Raw genomic sequence first — 24,570 nt, forward strand, 5'->3', positions numbered from 1 at the left:
GTAGGTAGATGATTGAGCAAACGTTGAACAAATGATTGTTTGGTGATCGGTAATTTTGCTTACACAACCATACAGGTTTCAGTCCATGTTGATCATTACATTTTTTAACACTGGCAATTCATATTCAGTGACTCAAATCAAAGCACTAATGATTTTTCTGTGAACATTGTAAGACACCTTGGGATGGAATAGTCTTTTTTTGGACTAGTGATTGTTAGACACAAATATTTATTCATGGCCAACTTCATTCTAAATGATGACAGTTGGTAATTTTTTGTCTGTCTCCTATGTTTATATGTAGATCATTTCATGAAATTTAGTGATCCCTTAGTACTGTATGTGTAGGTATTTATGACTATGGGACCTAGACTGAGAAGAAAAGGCTAAACGTACTAGTTCAGTATCATCTAGTTCAGTATTGTCTTTACGGCCCTTAACTCTCTGGAAAACATGGGTCTACTAATGTCCACTTAGGGTTCCTACCCTGTAGTAGAGGTGGAGGTGGCCAGGCATGCAAGAGGCTTGATTATCTGAATAACTCCATTAGACTTAAGGGGGCTTTACATGCAATGAGATGTCGTTGGGGATCACGGATTTTGTGACGCACATCCGGCCTCGTTAGCGACGTTGTTGCGTGTGAAACGTACGAGCGACCGCTAACGATCAAATTACTCACCTAATCGTTGATTGTTGACACGTTGTTAATTTCCCAAATGTCATTGGTGATTCAGGACGCAGGTTGTTAATCGTTCCTGAGGCAGCACACATCGCTATGTGTGACACCCCAGGAATGACGAACAACACCGTACCTGAGTCCTCCGGCAACGAGGTGGGCATGACTGTCATGCGCCTGCTCTCCGCCCCTTCGCTTTTATTGGACGCATGCCATGTGACATCGCTGTGACGCCGCACAAACCGCCCAGTTAGAAAAGAGGCTGTTCACCGGTCACAGTGACGTCGCTAGGAAGGTAAGTGTTATGATCCGGAACCATGGAAGACAACCATAAATCATTGGTAAAAGGTGACAATAGCATTGGCAACTAATCTGGCCGCCATCCCCTTACTAACCATCACAATTAGAAGTAGCCGAGGGGTGAACTAACATCCTGTGCACCGCGAACCCCGGAGAACTAGCTATCCTAAAGGAAGAAAAGATGAATAACTCTCTGCCTCAGAAAATAGATAAAGAATAGCAAGCCCCCCACATTCAAAGACTGCGGTGATATAGGAAAACACAATACACAGATAGATGATGGGATTAGCAAAAGGTGAGGCCCTACTGACTAAATAGGACAGGACAGGAAAAGGACTGATGGTGGCCATAGAAAAACCCTGCAAAAATACAACAACCTAATAGTACAAAAAAGCCCTCAGATCGCTAGATCTGAACTCCGTCCTATACCAGGCGCTCTTGTCATACCAATGAACAGAAAGCAGTAACCATTACGAATTCAAGAAGCAACAAACACATGGACTTATAGGAGCAATACGCCAAACATAGCTGCAGGGAGCTTTCCAGCTAAGCAACTGAGAGGGAAGATCCCTGCATGCAAATAAACTTATAACCACCATAGCAAATGACAAACTCAGATAAGAATAAAAAGAACCAAACAAAAATAAAGAGCCAAGCATTTATCTGTGGTAGATGTGGTCTGGAGCAGGATGAAGCAGGCTGGTGAACAAACAACAACTGACATCCGGCATAGCCTGTTATACGACCAGGGTTTAAATAAGCAGAGAGTTACTAATGGAAACGCCCATTGCTCAACACACCTGGTCTCTGTCCAAACCATTCCTGGCCACAAGAGGGAGCCTCACAGCAGCCAAAGCATAGCTGACATTCACAACAGGTAAGTCTGTGTGACAGGGCCTAGTGATATTGTGCGCCAAAGGCAGCGATTTGCTCGTGACGCACAAACGACGGGGGCGGGTGTGATCAGCAGCAACATCGCTAAAGATGTCGCTGCGTGTAAGGTGGCCTTAAGAGTAAGAAAAGGGCCAAGTGCTACTTCTCCTCTGCTGATGTGGGGTCTGGTGGGCTTCCGCCACATTTTTTGCCCAAGTTCATTCACCATTCTTAATCCAGCCCTTGATCCAGCTGAAGGACAGTAATGAATTGAGTGTATTAGTTTCATTTGTTTGCAGAGATTATATTAATTCACTCTTATAGGTGTTTGTCTATTGGTTTACATTGTAATTGCCTTAAGAAAAACATACTATAAGGCCAATTTTTATGGAGGTCAGTAAACGTTTTAGCATTTTTGGATTGTAGGAGGAAAAATGCAGCCATCTTCTACTACTATGTCTTTTGTTACTACATGCTACTGTAATTCTACTGACCAATGCCATTACTTTCTTAACAAGGTAAATGTTATTCTCTGGTTTGGAGGAATATTAGAAAAATATCCATCAACTTCGAACTACTTTTATTTTTTACTGGATACTGTTGTAGGGAATAATGAAGTCTACTACGCTATTCTACTATGCTACCTTTATTTGCAGTTTAAAAATGTGTGGTCAAAAGGACACACTTAGAAAGTATGTTGTCAGGGTACAAGTACAGTGCCTACAAGTAGTATTCAACCCCCTGCAGATTTAGCAGGTTTACACATTCGGAATTAACTTGGCATTGTGACATTTGGACTGTAGATCAGCCTGGAAGTGTGAAATGCACTGCAGCAAAAAATAATGTTATTTCTTTTTTATTTTTTTTTTTTAAATTGAGAAAAGTTTATTCAGAGGGTCATTTATTATTCAACCCCTCAAACCACCAGAATTCTGTTTGGTTCCCCTAAAGTATTAAGAAGTATTTCAGGCACAAAGAACAATGAGCTTCACATGTTTGGATTCATTATCTCTTTTTCCAGCCTTTTCTGACTAATTAACCCTCCCCAAACTTGTGAACAGCACTCATACATGGTCAACATGGGTAAGACAAAGGAGCATTCCAAGGCCATCAGAGACAAGATCGTGGAGGGTCACAAGGCTGGCAAGGGGTACAAAACCCTTTCCAAGGAGTTGGGCCTACCTGTCTCCACTGTTGGGAGCGTCATCCGGAAGTGGAAGGCTTATGGAATTACTGTTAGCCTTCCACGGCCTGGACAGCCTTTGAAAGTTTCCTCCCGTGCCGAGGCCAGGCTTGTCCGAAGAGTCAAGACTAACCCAAGGACAACAAGGAAGGAGCTCCGGGAAGATCTCATGGCAGTGGGGACATTGGTTTCAGTCAATACCATAAGTAACGTACTCCACCGCAATGGTCTCCGTTCCAGACGAGCCCGTAAGGTACCTTTACTTTCAAAGCGTCATGTCAAGGCTCGTCTACAGTTTGCTCATGATCACTTGGAGGACTCTGAGACAGACTGGTTCAAGGTTGTCTGGTCTGATGAGACCAAAATCGAGATCTTTGGTGCCAACCACACACGTGACGTTTGGAGACTGGATGGCACTGTATACGACCCCAAGAATACCATCCCTACAGTCAAGCATGGTGGTGGCAGCATCATGCTGTGGGGCTGTTTCTCAGCCAAGGGGCCTGGCCATCTAGTCCGCATCCATGGGAAGATGGATAGCACGGCCTACCTGGAGATTTTGGCCAAGAACCTCCGCTCCTCCATCAAAGATCTTAAGATGGGTCGTCATTTCATCTTCCAACAAGACAACGACCCAAAGCACACAGCCAAGAAAACCAAGGCCTGGTTCAAGAGGGAAAAAATCAAGGTGTTGCAGTGGCCTAGTCAGTCTCCTGACCTTAACCCAATTGAAAACTTGTGGAAGGAGCTCAAGATTAAAGTCCACATGAGACACCCAAAGAACCTAGATAATTTGGAGAAGATCTGCATGGAAGAGTGGGCCAAGATAACTCCAGAGACCTGTGCCGGCCTGATCAGGTCTTATAAAAGACGATTATTAGCTGTAATTGCAAACAAGGGTTATTCCACAAAATATTAAACCTAGGGGTTGAATAATAATTAACCCACACTTTTATGTTGAAAATGTATTAAAATTTAACTGAGCAACATAACTTGTTGGTTTGTAAGATCTATGTATCTGTTAATAAATCCTGCTCTTGTTTGAAGTTTGCAGGCTCTAATTTATTTGCATCTTATCAAACCTGCTAAATCTGCAGGGGGTTGAATACTGCTTGTAGGCACTGTATATGGGAGATCACAAACCTGATCGCAGCACAATCTTTAAAAATTATTATGGTTTCAGAAAATATATTTGATTTTTTTCTAATATGAAAAGCTATATAATCCAGCATAAGTTTGTATCCACTGGAAGTTCTCTATGATTGACTGCAAGCAGAAACCACTAAGGCTGTCTGGGATTGATACCAAAAGCACAATAACGTTTTCTAACTTTTCATTATACAAATACTAAAACCAGGATATCCATATTTAATCATGTGCCTTGCTTCCCCACGTGGTATATGAAAGCCTAAGCATGAAGCAATAATGGTAGCCTAGACCCATTTGCTATGTGTCATTCGAGCAACTCTTGTGACAGCATTTTCATTTTTTGTGGCATTTTCAATAGGCAGATGTGGACAAAGCAGTGGAAGCAGCAAGAGCAGCATTCAATAAGGGAACCCCATGGAGAAGACTGGATGCCAGTGGCAGGGGCAAACTTCTTCACAAGTTGGCGGACCTTTTGGAGCGAGATAGAGTTATTCTGGCTGTAAGACCATTCATTATATCCTAATTCATTTTGACCTCTGGTTATAGAATTTTACATGGATATGTCATAAATGTATGGCCAATGCAATTACCAGAGGACAGGCCACACTGCACACCACTGTCATACAAACATGTGTGGCTCCCTCAATAAATGGTATCTATGAAAATTGTGCTGGGAATGACCCAATAGGTCATAAAAATGTATTATTCTAAATGTTTGGGCATATGCCTAGTTGTAAAACCCCTATTAATGTACAATACAAATTATATTACAGACTTTAGAAACGATGGACACTGGAAAACCTTTCCTGCATGCCTTCCTTATAGACCTTGAGGGTTGTATCCGGACACTACGCTACTTTGCAGGATGGGCTGACAAAATCCAAGGAAGGACAATCCCGGTGGGTAAGTTGCTGTTTATGTATTACTTCTGTTTTCCGTCCATGATGAGAATTGTACTGTTAAGGGCTCACCTTGTGAGGTGGATCCTCTAAGCCCAGGTCCGGGTGGGCACATGGATTCTGGGCATTGGTGGAGCAGCAGGAAGGCATGTATGGAGCCAGCACTTGAAGCCCCGGAAAGTCCAAGACACTGCAGGCAGAGGCAGGTCAAGAACAGGTAGCGGTGCAAAGTAAAACAGACCAAGAGTCTAAATACCAAGACACAGGTGTGTGTTTTAGTGGGTCTTTGTTAGGTCTAGGTAGACGATGACATGGGAGCATGCCAGGACACTTGTAAAACCCAGCATGGAACACAACAGAGAGCAACGGCAATAGGGGAAGGGGTGATGAGGCCCTGCTTAACTGAGGCAGATGCATAACAGTATCTCCCCTTTTGGGGTCCCACCCACATGCCTCATTTTACAGTCCAGAACTTGGTTGACTTCATAATTCATGATTGGATCAGTAGCAGAAACTGTTTTTACTGTAGAAGATGACCTGATGAGGGTCAGAGAACAACGTGCAGATGGGGAGTTGAAAATGAAGAGGCAGAATCGAGGACACATTCAAGTTTAGTTACTTCCCTGTGGTTCTTTTTGGTCCCATGCTTGGAGAAGAGCTCTACAAAGTCTTAATAGGAGCCAGGAATATTAGAGGCAGAAGATGCAGAGCAGAGTTTATGAGAAAGTGGTTGAGGTGGAATTTTCAAGCAGTAATGACCAGAAGATGATCCCCACTCGGTGACGACCAGTCAATGATTGGAGCATATAGCCTTAGCCACAGAAGTCCCAAAAGCATCGGTGTATCAGAAAGTGTCAAAGCTAAAAAAAGAAACGTCTTCAACACCAACACGTCTGCACCAATCTGAAAAGTTACCTTCACTTCAGGTAATTGGATACAACCACCAGGAATTGTTGAGCTATTCACAGAGGTTAGCTTCAGTGATATTTGCAAAAAAACTAATGGATTTTTCAGCCTTGTGGCCAAAGAGAAGTCCATAAAATTCTCTGCTGCTCCAGATTTAATAAGTACTTGTCCCAGGGAACATAGAGGAAGTGCAAGAAAAAGACATATGCCTGAGAAATTTATTTTTAGTGGAGGAAAGCATTAATACTTGAGTGAAAGTGAAGTACATGCAAATGTGCCATACTTGGTAGGTTTCTCACACCCAGTGAATTACAGTGCAAGGCTGGGGCCACATGGTCATTAAAGGGAACCTGTCACCAGTTTTTTCACTATTAAACTAAAAGTATCACCTTCTGCAGCTCCTGGGCTGCATTCTATGAAGGTGCACCTTGTGAGCTAAATGCGCAGGCACGAGATTATGGTCGGCGTTGTGCATGGCATCACTGCATCATTCTCGTACCCGACCTAATCCTCGTGCCTTCGCATTTAGCTCACCAGCGCGCGCAAGGACAGCCATGCTTTCTGCTCTGTCTGCGATATGGCAGAGTGAACTGCGCCTGCGCAAGCGGACATGACTGCACAGGCGCGAGATTTGAAAGAGCAACATGGGTGATGACGTAGGTGTCATCACGTCAATCAAGAAAGGAGGACAGCGAACAGCGGCAGGAGGGGAGACAGGAGTCGAAAAAGAGCACGCCCATCCGAGCCACACATGTCATTGGCAAATGTAACGGTCATGTTTTATAAAGTTATTTTTGGGGTCTGCAAGGGGAGTCAGGGAACAAGGTGCACATTCATAGAATGCAGCCCAGGAGCTGCAGAAGATGATACTTATAGTTTAATATTGAAAAAAACTGGTGTCAGGTTCCCTTAAAGCGGGCTTTACACGCTATGATTTTGCTACAGCGATCTCGTTGAGGTCACGGATTTTGTGACGCACATCCGGCCGCGGTAGCGATATCGTAGCGTGTGACTCCTAGGAGCGATTTTGGATCGTTGCAAAAACGTCCAAAATCGCTCCTCGTTGACATGGGGGTCTGCTGCCAGTTATCGCTGCTGTCGCTGGGGCGAAGATGACCCTCGTCCCTGCGGCAGCACACATCGCTATGTGTGACGCCGCAGGAACGAGGATCATCTCCTTACCTGCCTCCGGCCACAATGCGGAAGGAAGGGAGATGGGCGGGATGTTACGTCCCGCTCATCTCCGCCCCTCCGCTTACATTGGGCGGCCGCTTAGTGACATCACTGTGACGCCAAACGGACTGCCCCCTTTGAAAGGAGGCGGTTCGCCGGTCACAGCGACGTCGAAGGACAGGTAAGTATGTGTGGCGGGGGAGCGCGATTTTGTGCGCGACAGGCAGCGATATGTCCGTCGCGCACAAACGATGGGGGTGGGTATCATGATAGCGATATCGGGCCGGATATCGCAGCATGTAAAGCCACCCTTAATGCGAGTGAATCGCATGACACTCGACTCTCACTCTGCTGGAGTGTAAGCCGAATGTCATTCAACTGCCAAGCCACTGTGATGCAATCCTGTGATCAAAGCACAGCCGTGGAGAACAGGGTGGGCGCTGCAGAGGAGAGGGCGGGACTAATCTCCCTATCCCTTCCATTATCAGCTGCTGGGATTCTCGCACTGCACTCGCATTACACCGGTGTAATGCGAGTGCGATGTGATGTTTATCTTGCACCCATAGACTTGTATGGGTGCGAGTGAAAACTAATTGCATTCCACCCACAGCATGCTGCGAATGGTCCGATTAGGGCTGAGAAAAAAATCGCTCATGGGAGCTGCCCCATAAAGTAATATGGGTACTGGTGGAACGCAAATTTTTTTATCGCATTCCACTCGCTCTGTTTTTCTCACCGTGTGTCCTTAGCCATAGTATGCTTGGGGCGGCAGTCGTGGGTGATTGGCTCTGTTTCCTCACCCAGCACGCTGCAGGAAAGAGTTAAGAGTGTGTGGAAGATTTACCTTGTCGCACCAGTAATTCTTGGCCACAGGCCGGCTTCTCACTGTGCAGTACTGCGTTCAAAGTCATTAAGAATGTCTCCACAACAGTTAAAAATTGCACGTACTTTACTGGCAACAGGTTTCAAACACCATGTCACTTTGCTTGACACACATTTCAAACTTGGTTTCTTCAAGGCACTGACATCTTATTACAGACCGGCTCTTCCAATACGGCTGTAGACATGTTTATGACAGCTACAAAGGAGGGAAGGGTAGTTTGGCCCATGTCTGTCCCCAAGTATCTAACCACCTGGGTCAATGTGTATTGCTGTGGTTAGAGTACCCTGCACGGCTATGCTACTTCTCCGGGGACACTTCTAGAGTCTGTCCCTCTGTGACAGTAGCCTTCATCCAAGTGTCCTCTTTCTCTTCTGTAACAAACTGTTCTGCCTGTGTCTTCACTATTCACACTTACCTGCTTGGTGGGGAAAGTGCGCTCTTGTCCCTCGATATGCCTCCATGGAGCTTAAGCCACAATCCGACTCCGGTCACCTCTGCTTCCTCCTGCACGTTATTTCCGCCTTTACTGACCTTACACAACACTGCTAAACCCAGAAAATAACCTTCCCTCACTGTGGTCTAACTCTGCTGTTAACCCTGATATCACTGCCCCTGTTCCTGAAGGCTAATCTTTTCCCTACAACTAGGGAAACCAAAACTAGTGACATCTAGTGGTGGCTGCTAGCACTGTGCCCATAAACATACACAAGGACTTAAAGAGAACCTGTCAGGTGCAATATGCATCCAGAACCACGATCAATTGTTGCTAATCCCTGCCTAATCATCCCTGTATACACTAGCAGAGACAAATGGATTGTTTATCTTATGCTAATGAGCATAGGGACTAGTCCCAAGGCCATTATACCCCCCAACTAGCTGCCCTCTTAGCATGCCCACAGGGGTGTATTAACATGCTATTCAATTCAGCATCACCAGCGGTGACATGCATACCTGTGTTCGCTATCAACGCTCTTCTGAATGCCCAGCACTTCCAGTCATGCGCAGTAGACCTCTCTGATGCCGGGACGTACACCCGGCTTCATACTGCGCATGACCGGAAGTGCCCGGCATTCAGAAGCGCGGTCACAGCAAACATTGCTTGTGATGCTGAATTGAATAGCATGTTAGTATGCCCGTGTGCATCCTAACATTAAGAGGGCGGCTAGTCGGTGATATAACACCCTCGGGACTAGTACCTGCGCTCATTAGCATGTGATAAAAGATCTTTAGAAATACTTTTCCTAAAGATCTCTTTATCTATGCTAGTGTATACAGGGACGGTTAGGCAGGGATTAGCAATATGCACCCAGAACTGCTCGTGGTTCTGGGTGCATATTGCACCTGACAGGTTCCCTTTAATCAGGTTAACACAACTATACATGTAAATACACCTTACACATTATACATAAAAGCAATGACTTCTCTTCTGAAGGGGGGTGCAGGGTCGCAGACCACCCTCCTACAACAGCACCTCTGGGTCACGTCTCATGGGGCACGTTTCCATTTTATGCTTCCAAACACCCCAGCACAAGAGCTTTGAACCTGGAGGCCTGTGTCACTGACAGGTGGCTGTATATACCAAGAAGCTTCCAACCAGTGTGTGTATAGTATTACCATATTATAGAACCAACAAACATATTAGTTACATATTTAATATGTTGAAAAAAAGACTTGTCCATCAAGTTCAACTGAGGGATGGGAAAGGACAAAGGGCTATACAGAGCTCAGGGTAAATGAGTACACCCCCTATGAAAAGTAAGATTTAAATCAACATCTCACTGAACACATGAACAATTTCCATATTGACAACACTGAGAATCCTAGAATATTTCCTAAACCTGAAAGTAAGGTTAATAAAGAAAAGCCCGGACGCCTGCCCTGAAGGGGCTCAAGGGAGGGCAACATGACTGAGGAGGGATGCTAGGCCTGAGGGTTAGCAAGGGGTTAAAGTGTAGGGCATTTTGTGCGGGAAAAATGGGAGGTGGAGTTAAGTGCTGTGGGGACATGTAATTGGTCAGGGGGTTGTCAGATGTGGGATAGTATATATAGGGCCGAATTATGAGGTGGGAGGTTCATTCACTACCTGGAAGACGTCCGGAATTGTTCCTGAATCGCTTGGATCCTGAAGATCGGGGGCCTCATGGTACAGATGAAGAGGAAGAGCAGCTGCGGCGATGGTCCGGCGAAGTCGGCGGCGCTGTAGATGGGACCCCTCTGCCTCCGAAGCGGCAGCGAAGACCGCAGCCTCCTTAGCGCCTCAGCCAGAGACGATGCCGAGGAGCCAACGGCGGAGAAGGAGCCCCAGCGGCAGACCCACGGCAGCGGCGGCGGATCCAGGAGACGGGACAACGTGGGGCCTGGGCCGGAAGTCGGGCCGCGGGATCAATGCAGCGGGGCGGTGAGTGACGTGGCCGGCCCCCCCAACCACTTCCGGATCGCGCCGCACAGTGGTGACGCGCGCGTCGCGGCTGCGTGGCCCGCCGCGCTCGCCTGACCCGCTGCGCTCGCCTGACCCACCGGGCTCGCCTGACCCGCCGCGCTCGCCTGACCCGCTGCGGTCACGTGGGTCGGCGGTGTCACGTGGGTCGGCGGGGTCACGGGGGTCGGCGGGGTCACGTGGGCTGGTGGCGAGGTCACGTGGGCCGGCGGCGCGGTCACGTGTGGAGCCAGGAGAGAAGACGGAACCTGCATCGGAAGTCAGCAGCGGGGCGGTGAGTGACGTGTCCGGCCTCCCCTCCACTACCGGGTCGTGGCGTGCACTGGTGACGCGCGCGTCGCGGCCACGTGACCCGGCGCGGTCACGTGGTCTGGCGATGCGGTCACATGCTTCGGCGCCGGTGTCAGCTGACCCGGAAGTGTCAGCGATGAATCCTGCAGCGATCGTCGGCGGCTGCAAAGCAAGAAGTGGGGAGGATTTCATGAACCCAGATGTCAGTCCGGCAGCGGTGCGGGCGGTGGTAAGTGACATCACTGGCCCTGACAGCTTCATATTGGTGCGGTGCAGGGGTCAGCGTGACACCATGGGCGACACGGCCACGTGACCCGTGGCGCGGTGCGTGGTCTGGCGGCGTGAGCACCGGCCCCTGGCATCATGGCTATCCGGATCCACCAGAGGTTTAGCTCGAGTGGCCATACAGGGTCCACCGGGCAGCGGCGGCATGTCAGTGCTGAGCCAGAGCGACACGTTGCTAGTACATGATGGGTTGGGGGTGCCAAGCTATGGGGGGCCCCTGAGACTCTGAAGCTGGGTTCGGCAGGGACCCAGGGGCGATTGGATCCCTGCACGGAGGCAGTCTTACATCTGCGCGGCCGGAGCCCCCGACTACGGCTCTGGGTCGGTGAACATCTCCTGAGGCGTCCTCCGGGTGGTGCAGCAGATTGATCTCACCGGCAGTCGCTGGCGAGGTCCCAGTCGCCTGTTTTCTGCCCAGGAGGAGGACGGCCTGCGTCGTTCGGTGAGGTTCAGACGGTGCTCGACGCGGAGGACACGTGACGGCTGTTCCGGGGGTTACCCCGGAGTCAGCCTGGTAAGCTTAAGGTTCACTTGCACCTCTTATTTAAGTTTCAGTTCTTTGTAGGTGGTGGGGGTTTTCAAATGCTTCTGGTTGTTGGTTGGTCTTAAGTCGTACGTTCCGGGGCGTCGCGGGGTTTTTAATACCTGATGTGGTTTTAAAGGGTGGACGGCCATGAGGCGGTACTACGGTGAGGTCCAGAGTGGTTTGGGGGTAGCGGGGATTAGCCGCACCTCTGGGGGTTCCATAGCCCAGTAGCAGGGGTTGGTGGGGGGCCTTTTGGCGGATGGGTCTGCGGTCACGATTGGATCATTAAGGACCGTGGTGTTGTTCCCTGAGTGTGTGGCTGTAGGTATTCATTCGGTATGGGTGACTCAGAAAAGGGGCTGAGTGGTTGTGCGGGGTTTTGTTGGCTGTCGTTAGACCGGCTGGTGGGTACAGGGAAGTTGCTTATAATCAGACGATGGAAGGGGGTGTGTTGTCTGCCGACATGACATTGGTTTGCTCTTCTTTTGCTGCAGCAGCAGATCTTCATTGTTCATGGGGGTTGTTTCGAGGCAGGAAGGCTACCGGTTTAGGCATTATATACTTGCATGTTGTAATTTGAGCGTATTCGGTGCAGCAGGCTTTGTCCGGGGAATTGGTGCCTGTGTCTATGGCCGGTTATTGGAGCTGTAGGGGGTATAAGGGGTGGTTGGGGATCCCCCTCTGCCTGAACTGGATCTTCTCGGCAACTGTTTGTTGGTTGCCGCTGCTGTTAAGCGCCCACCTTGGGGTTCATTGGGGCGCATAAGTATCGAGTACAGTTTTAGTTGTGGGCTTACCACCCTATTGGTTTTTGTGATTGTCTGGGGTCCGGGCTGGTGGATGATGGATGGTATCAGTAAGGGGCTATTGATGGATTTGGGTACAGGGGCCGGGTACCGGGCTTCCGAGGTGCTCCTAGGTGTTGGGTTGTTCGTATATCCAGGGGGCGTGGCTTTTATATTGCTGGTTACTTGGCGAAAATGTCGACGGTTGCTAATAGGCTTTTGGTGGATAGTGGGCTGCTTGTCGGGGCCCGAGTTATATTCGCGAGTAAGGCGCTTGGTGGCTTAACGGCATATGACGGCGTATTTGCCGTTGCCTATGGGGACGGTTATCAGATGCCACTTTCCTGGTCTGCGTGGGAGAGATCTTTTCACTGGCTGGTACGTGGGCAGGTAAGGTGATTCTAATGGTCGTTTACCATGGTACAGATGGTGGATTTGACAGAGTGTTGCTTTGTTTCCAGCCTTTGAACACACAGACGCCATGGCGGCAAGGGGTTCCTTATAGGAGATTTGGGTTTGTGATCACTACGGGCCTGGGGCTTTGGGCCACTTGCTGGTCTAGGGGCCCAGGCTTGGTCTGGACTAGGCTAAAATTCCGTGACCAGGACTATTTGCCTGGTTGGATTTGTTTCCCATTGTGCAGCCCCGGCAGATTGGGGCTGGGATGCGTGTAGGACGGGTGACGACTGCGGGGGTGTTTGGCGTGTTGATCAGTGCATCTGGGTTCACTGATGGTATGGTGGGGTTTTACTCGCCGGTCTGGGAAGCCTGTTTGTAGTTGGCCATTTGCGCCAGTCCACTGGGCGGGTATGTGGCGCCCACGGGAGTGACACTTTGTATTGCTGTAGGGGGACCGTTTCACCTAAGGACAGCTGTCACATGATTGTGATTCAGTTTGTATGCCTGGTGAGTTTGATGCAGTGGTTTATGTGCGGGACGTCAGGAGTATGACCGTCACATTGTGTAGCAAGTAAACGGTATTGGAGTGGTAATTGCGGTTAAGCAAGCAGCGAATATGGTCTTGTGTCGTTGGCGGGGGTTGCGGCCGGTTCTGACACAAAAGATCTAGGGATTGAAGTCTTTGTCGCTTGGGGTTTCGGGGTTTTGGAAGTGGGCGGTGGGTCGGGCGCCATTTCGGCGTACCCGGTGGATAATTTGCTGGGGGGTCTCCCCGGCGGGCATTTTCAGTACGGGTGATAGCAAGCAATTTATTTGGATGCCGTAATTTAAATGAGATTAGCATCCAAGGCTCGTGGTGTGGCGCCCCAGGACCTGGTCGCCACAACAGCATTGCCCTCCCAAAGGGTTAATGCTGAGCCTGGAGGTAATTGGGAGATCTATTGGCCAGTAAGTTAACACCCAACACAGTTCTCCCTCCGGCCAGCAGGGGGAGCTCTGAACCTGGAACTTCAGGGAGCATTCCTTAAGTCTGGCTGAAGGGAGGAAGTAGTGGTTAGTCTGTAGGGAGCAGTAGAAGTGAACAGACGCAGAGTGAGCTGTCCTGTGAATCTGGGGCCTGGAGCTAGAGTAGCTTGGTCCAGAGAAGCAGGAGTAGCTGAGAGGCAGCAGAGAGACTCGGACATCGGAGTCTGTGGCCACCAGGGCTTAAACATATTCCCTGGTAGCCGAATCCGAAGGGCAGGAGAGCTGCAAGCCCCTGGCCCAAACATCCCAAAGGTACAGCTGCAGCATCAAGGCCCGGTGTGGACTCCAGCAGAGAAGCACCAGAGAGAGGGCCTGCGCAGCCTGCTACAGAGGGAAAGGGACGTACCATCAGTCCCAGCAGAAAGAGGGCCATTGCTGGATTCAGAGAAGCAGGGTCCTATGATAACAAAGAAAAGCACAGGAGTAGGCCTCATACTCAGCTGGCCAGAAAGATCACCCCAAGTACTTCCAGGCCGACCGGATCCCCATCACCACCTGTAACAGTCTCCCAGGACTGGACTGTGTTCGAAGTAAAAGAGGAAAATGTAAAGAGACTGTTGTTTATGCCTGATTCTTTCATTGCCTGTTGGCCCTGCACCGTGTTAGCCGCACAACCCCATAGACTCTCACAAGCACCAACAGCGCCCCGGGCATTGCTCCACCTGTGGGGAGCAGTACCAACATTGCTGCCACATCATCACCCCGGAGGCCTTACACAGCAGAGGCGGCTTAATAGCCGCAGACCACAGGTGGCGTCACGAACACAAACTTTATTACTTCAAGCCACATATTTTACTGACACCCACCAGGGCCACGGAGCCGGGCCCAGCCACCACTGACTATCACCGGACCAGTTCTGCCCGGCACCGGGTGTCCCATAGCCCTGGGGTGGGCGAGTCAACTTTTGGCGTCACGAACAGGATTTCGTGCCCGGTCCCACCGGGTACTGTGCGCCTGCAGGAATTGTGCTTAAAAGACTGTGTACTGGTTGTAAATTGCCGCCGCCATTAGCCGCGCCGAGCGCAGGAAGAAAGGGGGCGTGCCTGACAAAGAGCGCGAAGGGAGCGCGCCATCAGAGCAGAGCGCTGTTAACCCCGCGCGACCCAGAAGAAAATTTGAAAAGTGAACGGAGCCTGGTAAGGTTCACTAAGGGGGAGGAAGATGTCCGACTCAGAGGGAGAGCAGGTGGCTGCCATCGCCCAAGGCGCCGCAGCACCGGCCGAAGCAGTCCCAGTCGCCGTCGCCCCAGCCCCCACTGTAGCGCCGGTAATGCCGATCACCATGCCGTACATACCGGGAGCAGAATGGCTGCCGCAGTACTCCGGGGAGTCCCATACCTTGAGTGACTTCAGAGAAAGCCTGCACAGCTTATTCCGGGTGTATCCGCTGACTGAGAGCCAGAAGGTGGGCATAGTAACGGGACAGCTAGCCGGCGCAGCCCAGCGTGAAGTGAAGTCCTGGCCTGATACAGATAAAGGGACAGCAACCCAGATACTGGCCAAGCTAAAGAGTACTTTTGACACCCGCACCGCAGCAGAGATAAAGATGAGATTCTTTGGGTGCAAGCAGCGGGCCACAGACAGCATAAGGGACTATGCCTTAAACCTGCAAGAGGCCCTGAAAGCAGTTAAACAGGTGGACCCAGAGAGTGTACGTGAGGAAGACAAACTCCTAACTGAGCAGTTCATAGAGGGGCTCCTGTCAGATGCCCACAGGACCCAGCTGCGTATCCTGGTCCTGCAGAACCCTGCTCTGGACTTTGCAAAGTTTAAGGACCAGGCCATCAGGGTACTGAGAGAATCTACACCGAATGACCCAGTACCCCTCCGGCCTCTTGCTATCACGTACCCCGGGGTGGTGCCTGCAACACGAGCCACTGCAGGGGCTGAGGCGCAGTCCCTGGATAAGGATCCCACTGCAGAGCTCAGACAGCAGGTCCAGGAGCTGACCAAGACTGTGGCTGCCCTTGCCAAGACCGTGCAGTCTCTACAAATGACCCCCTCGCCCGCAAAAATCGAGTTGGCCTCCAGCCCAGATGACGTCCCATGGATGCGACAGAGGAGGATTCCGCCGACCCGAGGAAAAGACACAGACCGGTATGATTCAACGGGACAACCGATCTGCCGCCGCTGCAGCCAGGCGGGCCACATTGCACGACGCTGTCCTTTAAATGGGCTGAGCCTGGGGCCAGGAGCCAACCCCCAGGTGTAAGGAAGCCCGGCTCAAACCCCAGCCGCAGCAAGTATGTGGGAGGACGACCGGTCCTTCCCATTGTGCTGGATGGGATCCCTTTGAATGCCCTCCTGGATACGGGGTCCCAGGTAACAACCATCCCCCACAAACTGTACAAAAGATATTGGGCTGATTCAGACATTGACCATGGCCCAGATGATGATTTAACAATTGTGGCCAGTAATGGTCAGCCCTTACCTCAAATTGGGTACAAAGAAGTAACCATTAAAGTGGGGCGGGTGGAATTGCCATGTCAGGGGATGATAATTGTAGATATTGATCGCAAAGAATCTGATCCACTGCTAACCATTGGTACAAATGTGATAGAAAATTGTATTGCCGAAGTGATAATTTTGTTGCAACAGGCGTCTGAAACTGCCAGCTCCGGGCAGCAGCGTGCCCTACAGAGGGAGATCAGAGCCCTGATGAGGAGGCAGCAGGTAGAGCTGGCCGGAGGAGAAATTGGCAGTGTGAGGGTAAGTGACCCCCTCCCCATTGCAATACCCCCAAGAAGTGAAATGTTGATATGGTGTCGGGCAGCAATAGGCCTCAAGGGTCAGGATTACCATGCCTTGGTAGAACCGGTGTATTCAGACAGTAGGCCTGGAGTCCTGATAGCCAGAGGGGTAGCAGACGTTCGCAAGGGGAGAGTGCCCGTCCGTGTCTTGAATTGTGGGGAGGAGGAGGCCAAATTGCCCCGGTACGCCACTGTAGCAAAACTGTACACTGTCAGCAACAATACCATTAAAACAGTGGAACCCTTGATCCCGTCCGACCAGGCGGAAGACAATGGCTCCAAGGGGCAGCTGGAAGACTGGTGCCAAAAATTACATGTAGGCACCGACTCCACCCCCTCGCACCAAAAGCATGGGGTTTACCGGGTGGTACAGGAGTACGAGCGGGTCTTCAGCAAACACCCCCTAGATTTTGGGCAGGTGAAAGGGGTTAAACATCAAATCCCCACGGGTGACCATCATCCCATTAAAGAGAGATACCGCCCTGTACCCCCCGCACAGTATCAGTGTGCCAAGGAAATGTTACGAGAAATGAAGGAGGCTGGGGTTATCAGAGATAGTTGTAGCCCCTGGGCAGCTCCACTAGTGCTCGTAAAGAAAAAAGATGGTACAATGAGAATGTGTGTAGATTACAGGCAAATTAACCGCATTACACATAAAGATGCTTATCCACTGCCCAGAATAGAGGCGTCACTAACAGCCTTAAAGTCAGCTAACTATTTCTCCACCTTGGATCTCACCAGTGGGTATTGGCAGGTTCCCGTGGCAGAGGCGGACAAGGAGAAGACTGCATTCACGACACCAATGGGCCTCTGTGAGTTCAATTGTATGCCATTCGGGCTCTGCAACGCCCCAGGGACATTCCAAAGGTTGATGGAGTGCTGCTTGGGCCACCACAACTTTGAAACCGTGCTGTTGTACCTGGATGACGTCATAGTCTACTCCAAGACTTATGAGGACCACCTGAAGCACTTAGCAGAAGTGTTTGAGTCCTTGTCGAAATATGGCCTGAAGATCAAGCCGTCCAAATGTCACCTCTTGAAGCCAAAGGTACAGTACCTGGGTCATGTGGTCAGCGCAGAAGGTGTGGCACCTGATCCGGAGAAAGTCACTGTAATCAAGGACTGGCCAAGACCCACCACAGTGAAGGAGGTGCGGCAGTTCCTTGGACTGGTGGGCTACTACCGAAGGTTCATTGATGGTTTCACCAAGATAGCAGCGCCCCTTCAAGATCTCCTGGTGGGCCAGCCAAAGCAGGCTAAGAAGCAGAGCCCTCCATTTGAATGGAGCAGCCAACTAGAAACATCCTTTGTCCGGCTGAAAGGGGCTCTCACGGGAGAAGAAATTCTGGCCTACCCTGACTACAGCCAACCGTTTGTACTGTATACAGATGCCAGCAACGTGGGACTGGGAGCAGTTCTGTCCCAGGTACAGGGAGGCAGAGAGAGGGTGATAGCGTACGCCAGTAGGAAGCTTCGGCCCACAGAAAGGAATCCAGAAAACTACAGTTCCTTCAAGCTGGAGTTCCTCGCTATTGTTTGGGCAGTGACTGAACGCTTCAAGCACTATCTGGCATCGGCCAAGTTCACCATCTTCACGGACAACAATCCGTTGACACACCTGGCAACAGCCAAGTTAGGTGCGATGGAACAGCGATGGATGGCCCGGCTGTCTAACTTTGACTTTACCATCAAGTATCGGGCTGGCAAGAAGAATAACAATGCTGATGCGCTGTCCAGAATGCCTCACTTACCCGAGTCTGGAGAAGACCTGGATGAACTCGAAGAGATAGAGTTACCGGCTTTCCATCACCAAGGTGTTTCCCAGTGTGAGCATGCTGTGGGAGTGAAGCGCTCAAGCCAGCACGAGGTCTCGGTCAACCCATTACTCCACCATAATTGGGAAGAGACACAGAACGGTGACCCGGCCGTGCGATTGGTCAAAGAGAAGCTAGCGCAAGCTGAGACCCATCTTGGCCCAGACGCTCCAGAGGAAGCCCAGCAGCTGTGGAAGGAGAGGGGACGACTGTTCACCTACCAAGGCAAGCTCTGCAAGAGATATGTCAACTGGCGAACAAATGAACTTGTCTGGCAGATAGTGGTTCCGCAGAGGGATGCTCCAATGGTCCTAGCAGCGTATCATGATAACGCAGGACACTTCGGGTGGAAGAAGTTGGAGGCCCTACTCCGTGATCGGTTCTATTGGGTGCACATGAGAAAGATGATCGAAGTGGTGCCGAGACTGTGGCCCGTGTAACCTGAGGCGGAAGGATGATGCCAGCCAAAGGTCTCCCCTACAGCCAATTGTCACGAAGCAGCCCCTGGAGTTGGTGGCCCTGGACCACGTGAAGTTAACACCAAGCCGGTCAGGCTATGTGTACGCCCTCACCATTGTGGACCATTACTCTCGTTTCCTGGTAGTAGTGCCTGTGAAGGACCAGACAGCCAGAACAGCAGCTAGAGCGTTCCAGGCATCCTTTTGTCGACCTCACGGTTATCCGGAAAGGGTACTGACTGATCAAGGTCCTGCATTCGAGGCCGAAGTGTTCCAAGAGTTCTGTAACATGTACGGCTGTAAGAAAATCCGAACCACACCGTACCACCCCCAAACCAATGGACTGTGCGAGAAAATGAACCATGTGGTTATTGATATGCTGAAGACCCTACCACTGGAAGAAAGGAACCAATGGCCAGAGAAGTTGCCAGATCTGGTAGACCTGTACAACCATATCCCAGTAAATTCGACCAACTGCAGCCCCGCTTACCTGATGCGAGCCAGACCTGGCAAGTTGCCTGTAGACTTTGAGATGGGGACTGTGTCGCCTGAGGCGGTTCAAGAAATAGAGGATTGGGATACAGAACGGCAGCAGCGGTACCGTAAGGTCCAGGAGTGCGTAGAGAGGAGCCTGTCTCAAGCAAAAACGAGACAAGAGCAGCATTACAATCAAACAGCCCCAGCAACTCCCTTAGCACCTGGAGAACAAGTCCTCAAGAAGAAGCGGAGGACGCATAAATTGGATGATCAGTGGGAAAACGAGCCCTACACCATTATCCCCTCCAACTTTGACAATAGTAAGGTATGCCTCATAAGCAAGGATGAAGGCAAGACCTATCAAGCAATTTCTCGAGACCGCCTGAAAGCGTGCCCTGAACGGTGCAGAATCCAAAAAGAAATGGAAGAAGTACAAGGAAGTCCCCAAAGTCAAGAGAAAGAAGGGGAGATGATTCAAACCATCCTTGGAAAATTCCTCAAAACTTGGACCCGAATAAACAATGCCATAGTGGTACCAGTTTTGACGTTTCCGCAGTTGGTCGAGCCAGAAACAGAAAAGGTTCCGGATCCACCTAAAGAACCGTCCGCTCCAACACGAGATGACACGCCAGCAGTGGAACAGGAGGATCAACCCCCTGTCAGTGGTGAACCTGTCATACCCTTGGCGACTCTTAGACCACATAGGCAACCATCACGCTTACCTATCGGGGTTAGGCCCACCTGTAGTGCTGAGGTAGAAGACACACCAAGTAGTCAGGGGCAAACACCAGAGCTACGCAGGTCCCAACGCAGCACTCGGGGACAACCCCCTCCAAGGTATAGAGAGTCAACTGTATAGGGGAAAGAGAGGGAGTACTTATTAGAATGTAAATAGTTATGCAAAATGTCTGTAATGTTGTGTACAAAATGTTTTTCTTTTTCTTTGATTGCAAAAATGGACAATTGGGCCACTGGACTTTTAGTGTCTCCCACTCCCACACAACCTCTTCATCCCACCATCTCTCTGTTGGCGTCCCTCAAGGCTCTGTCCTAGGACCCCTACTTTTCTCTATCTACACATTTGGCCTGGGACAACTCATAAAGTCCCATGGCTTCCAATACCACCTATATGCCGATGACACCCAGATCTACCTCTCTGGCCCAGATGCCACATCTCTGCTGTCCAAAATCCCGAAATGTCTATCTGCTATATCCTCCTTCTTCTCCTCTCGCTTCCTAAAGCTCAATGTGGCCAAAACTGAACTAATCATCTTTCCTCCGTCTCACCTACACTCTCCACCTGATCTATCTATTACAATAAATAACACCACGCTCTCGCCAGTACCCAAAGTTCGCTGCCTCGGAGTGACCTTTGACTCTGCCTTATCCTTCATACCACACATCCAATCCCTCACCACCTCCTGCCGTCTTCAACTCAAAAATATTTCCAGAATCCGCCCTTTCCTCAATTTGCAATCTACTAAAATGCTAGTGCATGCCCTCATAATCTCCCGCCTCGACTACTGTAACATCCTCCTCTGTGGCCTCCCTGCCAACACGCTTGCCCCTCTCCAGTCCATCCTTAACTCTGCTGCCCGACTTATCCACCTCTCTCCTCAATACCACCCCGCTTCTCCTCTCTGCATGTCCCTCCACTGGCTTCCAATCTTCCACCGTATCCAATTCAAACTTCTAACACTGACCTACAAAGCTGTGCATAATCTTTCCCCTCCGTACATCTCCGAACTACTCTCCCACTACACTCCAACACGTCACCTCCGGTCCTCCCAAGATCTCCTCCTCTCCTCCTCTCTCATTCGCTCCTCACACAACCGACTCCAAGACTTCTCCCGAGCATCCCCAGTCTCCTGGAACTCGCTGCCTCAACACGTCAGACTATCCCCTACCCTTGCAAACTTCAAACGGAACCTGAAAACGCACCTGTTCAGAAATGCTTACAATCTACAATGAACTCGCTGCCGCCCGACCACCGTGCGGAGCTGCCGCCCGACCACCGTGCGGAGCTGCCGCCCGACCACCGTGCGGAGCTGCCGCCCGACCACCGTGCGGAGCTGCCGCCCGACCACCGTGCGGAGCTGCCGCCCGACCACCGTGCGGAGCTGCCGCCTGACCTACACCCCACCTATTGTCTCCTCCCCATAATCCTATAGAATGTAAGCCCGCAAGGGTAGGGCCCTCTTCCCTCTGTACTAGTCTGTCTACTGTAACTTGTATACGTATTTTGTATGTAACCCCCTTCTCATGTACAGCACCATGGAATTAATGGTGCTCTATAAATAAATAATAATAATAATAATAATAATAATGGGTGGCCAACACCTAAATTGTTCATAGTTAGCATTAGTGTGTTCAACACCCCTGAAGGAAAACCCGTCCGGCGTGCATAGAGTGGGGTCATCAATGCTCTGACGCACGCCCAGAGCCTACGTTGGGGGTTTGATCGCGGCGGGTCCCCCATGGAGCAGTGTAATGGACACCCGGCAGGGAGCCGCACTGGACTCTTATAGTAATGTTTAAGTTTGTAACGTTCAAGTAATGCGCCTCCCATAATGGGATGAAATGTTCTAACATGTTATGTTTGTTTCTACAGTCCGGGAGTACTGAATTTAACTAAGGGGGAGTGTGGCGCCCCAGGACCTGGTCGCCACAACAGCATTGCCCTCCCAAAGGGTTAATGCTGAGCCTGGAGGTAATTGGGAGATCTATTGGCCAGTAAGTTAACACCCAACACAGTTCTCCCTCCGGCCAGCAGGGGGAGCTCTGAACCTGGAACTTCAGGGAGCATTCCTTAAGTCTGGCTGAAGGGAGGAAGTAGTGGTTAGTCTGTAGGGAGCAGTAGAAGTGAACAGACGCAGAGTGAGCTGTCCTGTGAATCTGGGGCCTGGAGCTAGAGTAGCTTGGTCCAGAGAAGCAGGAGTAGCTGAGAGGCAGCAGAGAGACTCGGACATCGGAGTCTGTGGCCACCAGGGCTTAAACATATTCCCTGGTAGCCGAATCCGAAGGGCAGGAGAGCTGCAAGCCCCTGGCCCAAACATCCCAAAGGTACAGCTGCAGCATCAAGGCCCGGTGTGGACTCCAGCAGAGAAGCACCAGAGAGAGGGCCTGCGCAGCCTGCTACAGAGGGAAAGGGACGTACCATCAGTCCCAGCAGAAAGAGGGCCATTGCTGGATTCAGAGAAGCAGGGTCCTATGATAACAAAGAAAAGCACAGGAGTAGGCCTCATACTCAGCTGGCCAGAAAGATCACCCCAAGTACTTCCAGGCCGACCGGATCCCCATCACCACCTGTAACGGTCTCCCAGGACTGGACTGTGTTCGAAGTAAAAGAGGAAAAGGTAAAGAGACTGTTGTTTAAGCCTGATTCTTTCATTGCCTGTTGGCCCTGCACCGTGTTAGCCGCACAACCCCATAGACTCTCACAAGCACCAACAGCGCCCCGGGCATTGCTCCACCTGTGGGGAGCAGTACCAACATTGCTGCCACATCATCACCCCGGAGGCCTTACACAGCAGAGGCGGCTTAATAGCCGCAGACCACAGGTGGCGTCACGAACACAAACTTTATTACTTCAAGCCACATATTTTACTGACACCCACCAGGGCCACGGAGCCGGGCCCAGCCACCACTGACTATCACCGGACCAGTTCTGCCCGGCACCGGGTGTCCCATAGCCCTGGGGTGGGCGAGTCAGTGGCATAAATAGGGCCTGGCGTTGGTTGTGGTAGTTTAAGGCTTAGTTATGGTTGGTGCCGGGTACTGCTGTATGCAGGGTTTGGCGAAAGGTGTGGTTAATGGTGCCCCCAGTCCTGGAATAGTAGGGTGGGTCTTTAGACTCTTTTGGTATCCCGGGTTGGGTCTTGGTTGCCCTCAGGTGGTGGGCGTGTATTCAATGGGTCTTTTACTGGGGCAGTTACAGTAAGGAATTTCGTGTACATTTATCTTATAGGGGCGGCGGGTGCTTCCTTGTGGTTCAGGAATGCGATAACGGTCTTTCATGGTTGTGGTTAAACCCCTTTGGTACTTCGGGAAGAGCCTTATTGTCGTCTTGCGGTTGGAGAGTATTCAGCAGATATGTGGGCATTATAGTGGCGGCATTGAGAATAATTCATGTTCCTTTTTGTAAAGGGGTAGTGGCTTCGGCTACTTGTTTCAAGCTCCCTTTAAGGGATACGATTGGTTGTGATTATGCGGTTGGCCGCGGATGGTAGGCCAGACCTTATACGTTGCGCGGGTTGTTGGGCAGGGCATGGCAGTTGGAGATTGGAGGTGTGCTTCCTTTACTTTAGGTTTGGCACATTGGCGATAGTAGTGGGGTCTTTTCAGACCTAGGATTGGTGATTGACTTGGTTTTGGTGTTGCCGGGGTGTCCAGGATAATTTATGGCTTGGTTTGGTAATGGTAATATAGTGAGGTAGATTAGGATGGGTGTTACTAATTAGGGAGGAGGGACCTCCGGATGATTTGACAGAGTACCTGTGTGGAACTGACTTGGGCGCGGAGAGGCCCCTGGTCTTGTTCCGTTTCCTCAGGCATGATGGCCTTGGCCCACTGGTATGCCGCCAAGGTGTAGTGCTCGGGGGGTGTTCGGTTACAATGGATCACTTGTTTGGAGGCTTGCCGGGTTTGTCGACATGGCAAGTTGTCAGGGAAATGCTGGAGATCAAGGAAACATGGCGTGTGCCCATTGTTACCATTAGGCAGGTCGGCTTTGCCGAATTATTAGTTGGGGTGCTTTTCGAGGTGCCTGCAGTGTTGCGGTCTCAACGAGGCCGAGTTCGCGTCCCATTATTTCGGGGTCAGGTCGGCGACTCAGGCTGCTCGTTGGGGACTGGTCGCGCAGGCTTAGTGAAGGATCGGGCCCTGGGTGTCGGCTGGGTTCAGGTACATATTCGGTCAGTTCTTTTGCGAAGATGGTTCGGGGCAGGGGAGTTTGTGTCTGTGGTGAATTGTGCGGTCTGATGGTGTTCGGTTTAGTCCCATTGGTATTGCAATTAAGGCTTTGGTTACTGGAGCCGTGGTCATGGCCCTGGTTGATCTTTGGTGGTGGGACTCGCACGTACAAGGTGTCATACGTGCTCGCGGTGGCGTAAAGGAGGGGGGTATTTGAAGTCGGTGGATTGCACAAAGAGCGGGGGCGAACCCAGTGCAGGAACGGGTTACCCTTGGTGGTGCAATGGTATGGTTGGTGGGTCCCTGCTGTGCTCGGTCACAGCGGGACATGTTAACGTGGGACCCTGCTGTGCTGGGTCACAGCAGGGCAAGT

General features: G+C 50.7%; 1 protein-coding gene across 1 annotated transcript in view; it reads left to right on the plus strand.

Annotated features, from left to right (window-relative positions):
- ALDH1A3 (aldehyde dehydrogenase 1 family member A3) overlaps positions 1-24,570 on the plus strand; it is an 82,167-nt gene that overhangs the window by 17,467 nt on the left and 40,130 nt on the right. The window contains exons 3-4 of the mRNA XM_075346005.1: positions 4,537-4,677; positions 4,952-5,081. Of these exons, the coding sequence (XP_075202120.1) occupies positions 4,537-4,677; positions 4,952-5,081 (271 nt within the window). The remainder of the gene's footprint in view (positions 1-4,536; positions 4,678-4,951; positions 5,082-24,570) is intronic.

Source organism: Anomaloglossus baeobatrachus, chromosome 4 (genome assembly GCF_048569485.1).
Source record: "Anomaloglossus baeobatrachus isolate aAnoBae1 chromosome 4, aAnoBae1.hap1, whole genome shotgun sequence".
Lineage (NCBI taxonomy): Eukaryota > Metazoa > Chordata > Amphibia > Anura > Aromobatidae > Anomaloglossus > Anomaloglossus baeobatrachus.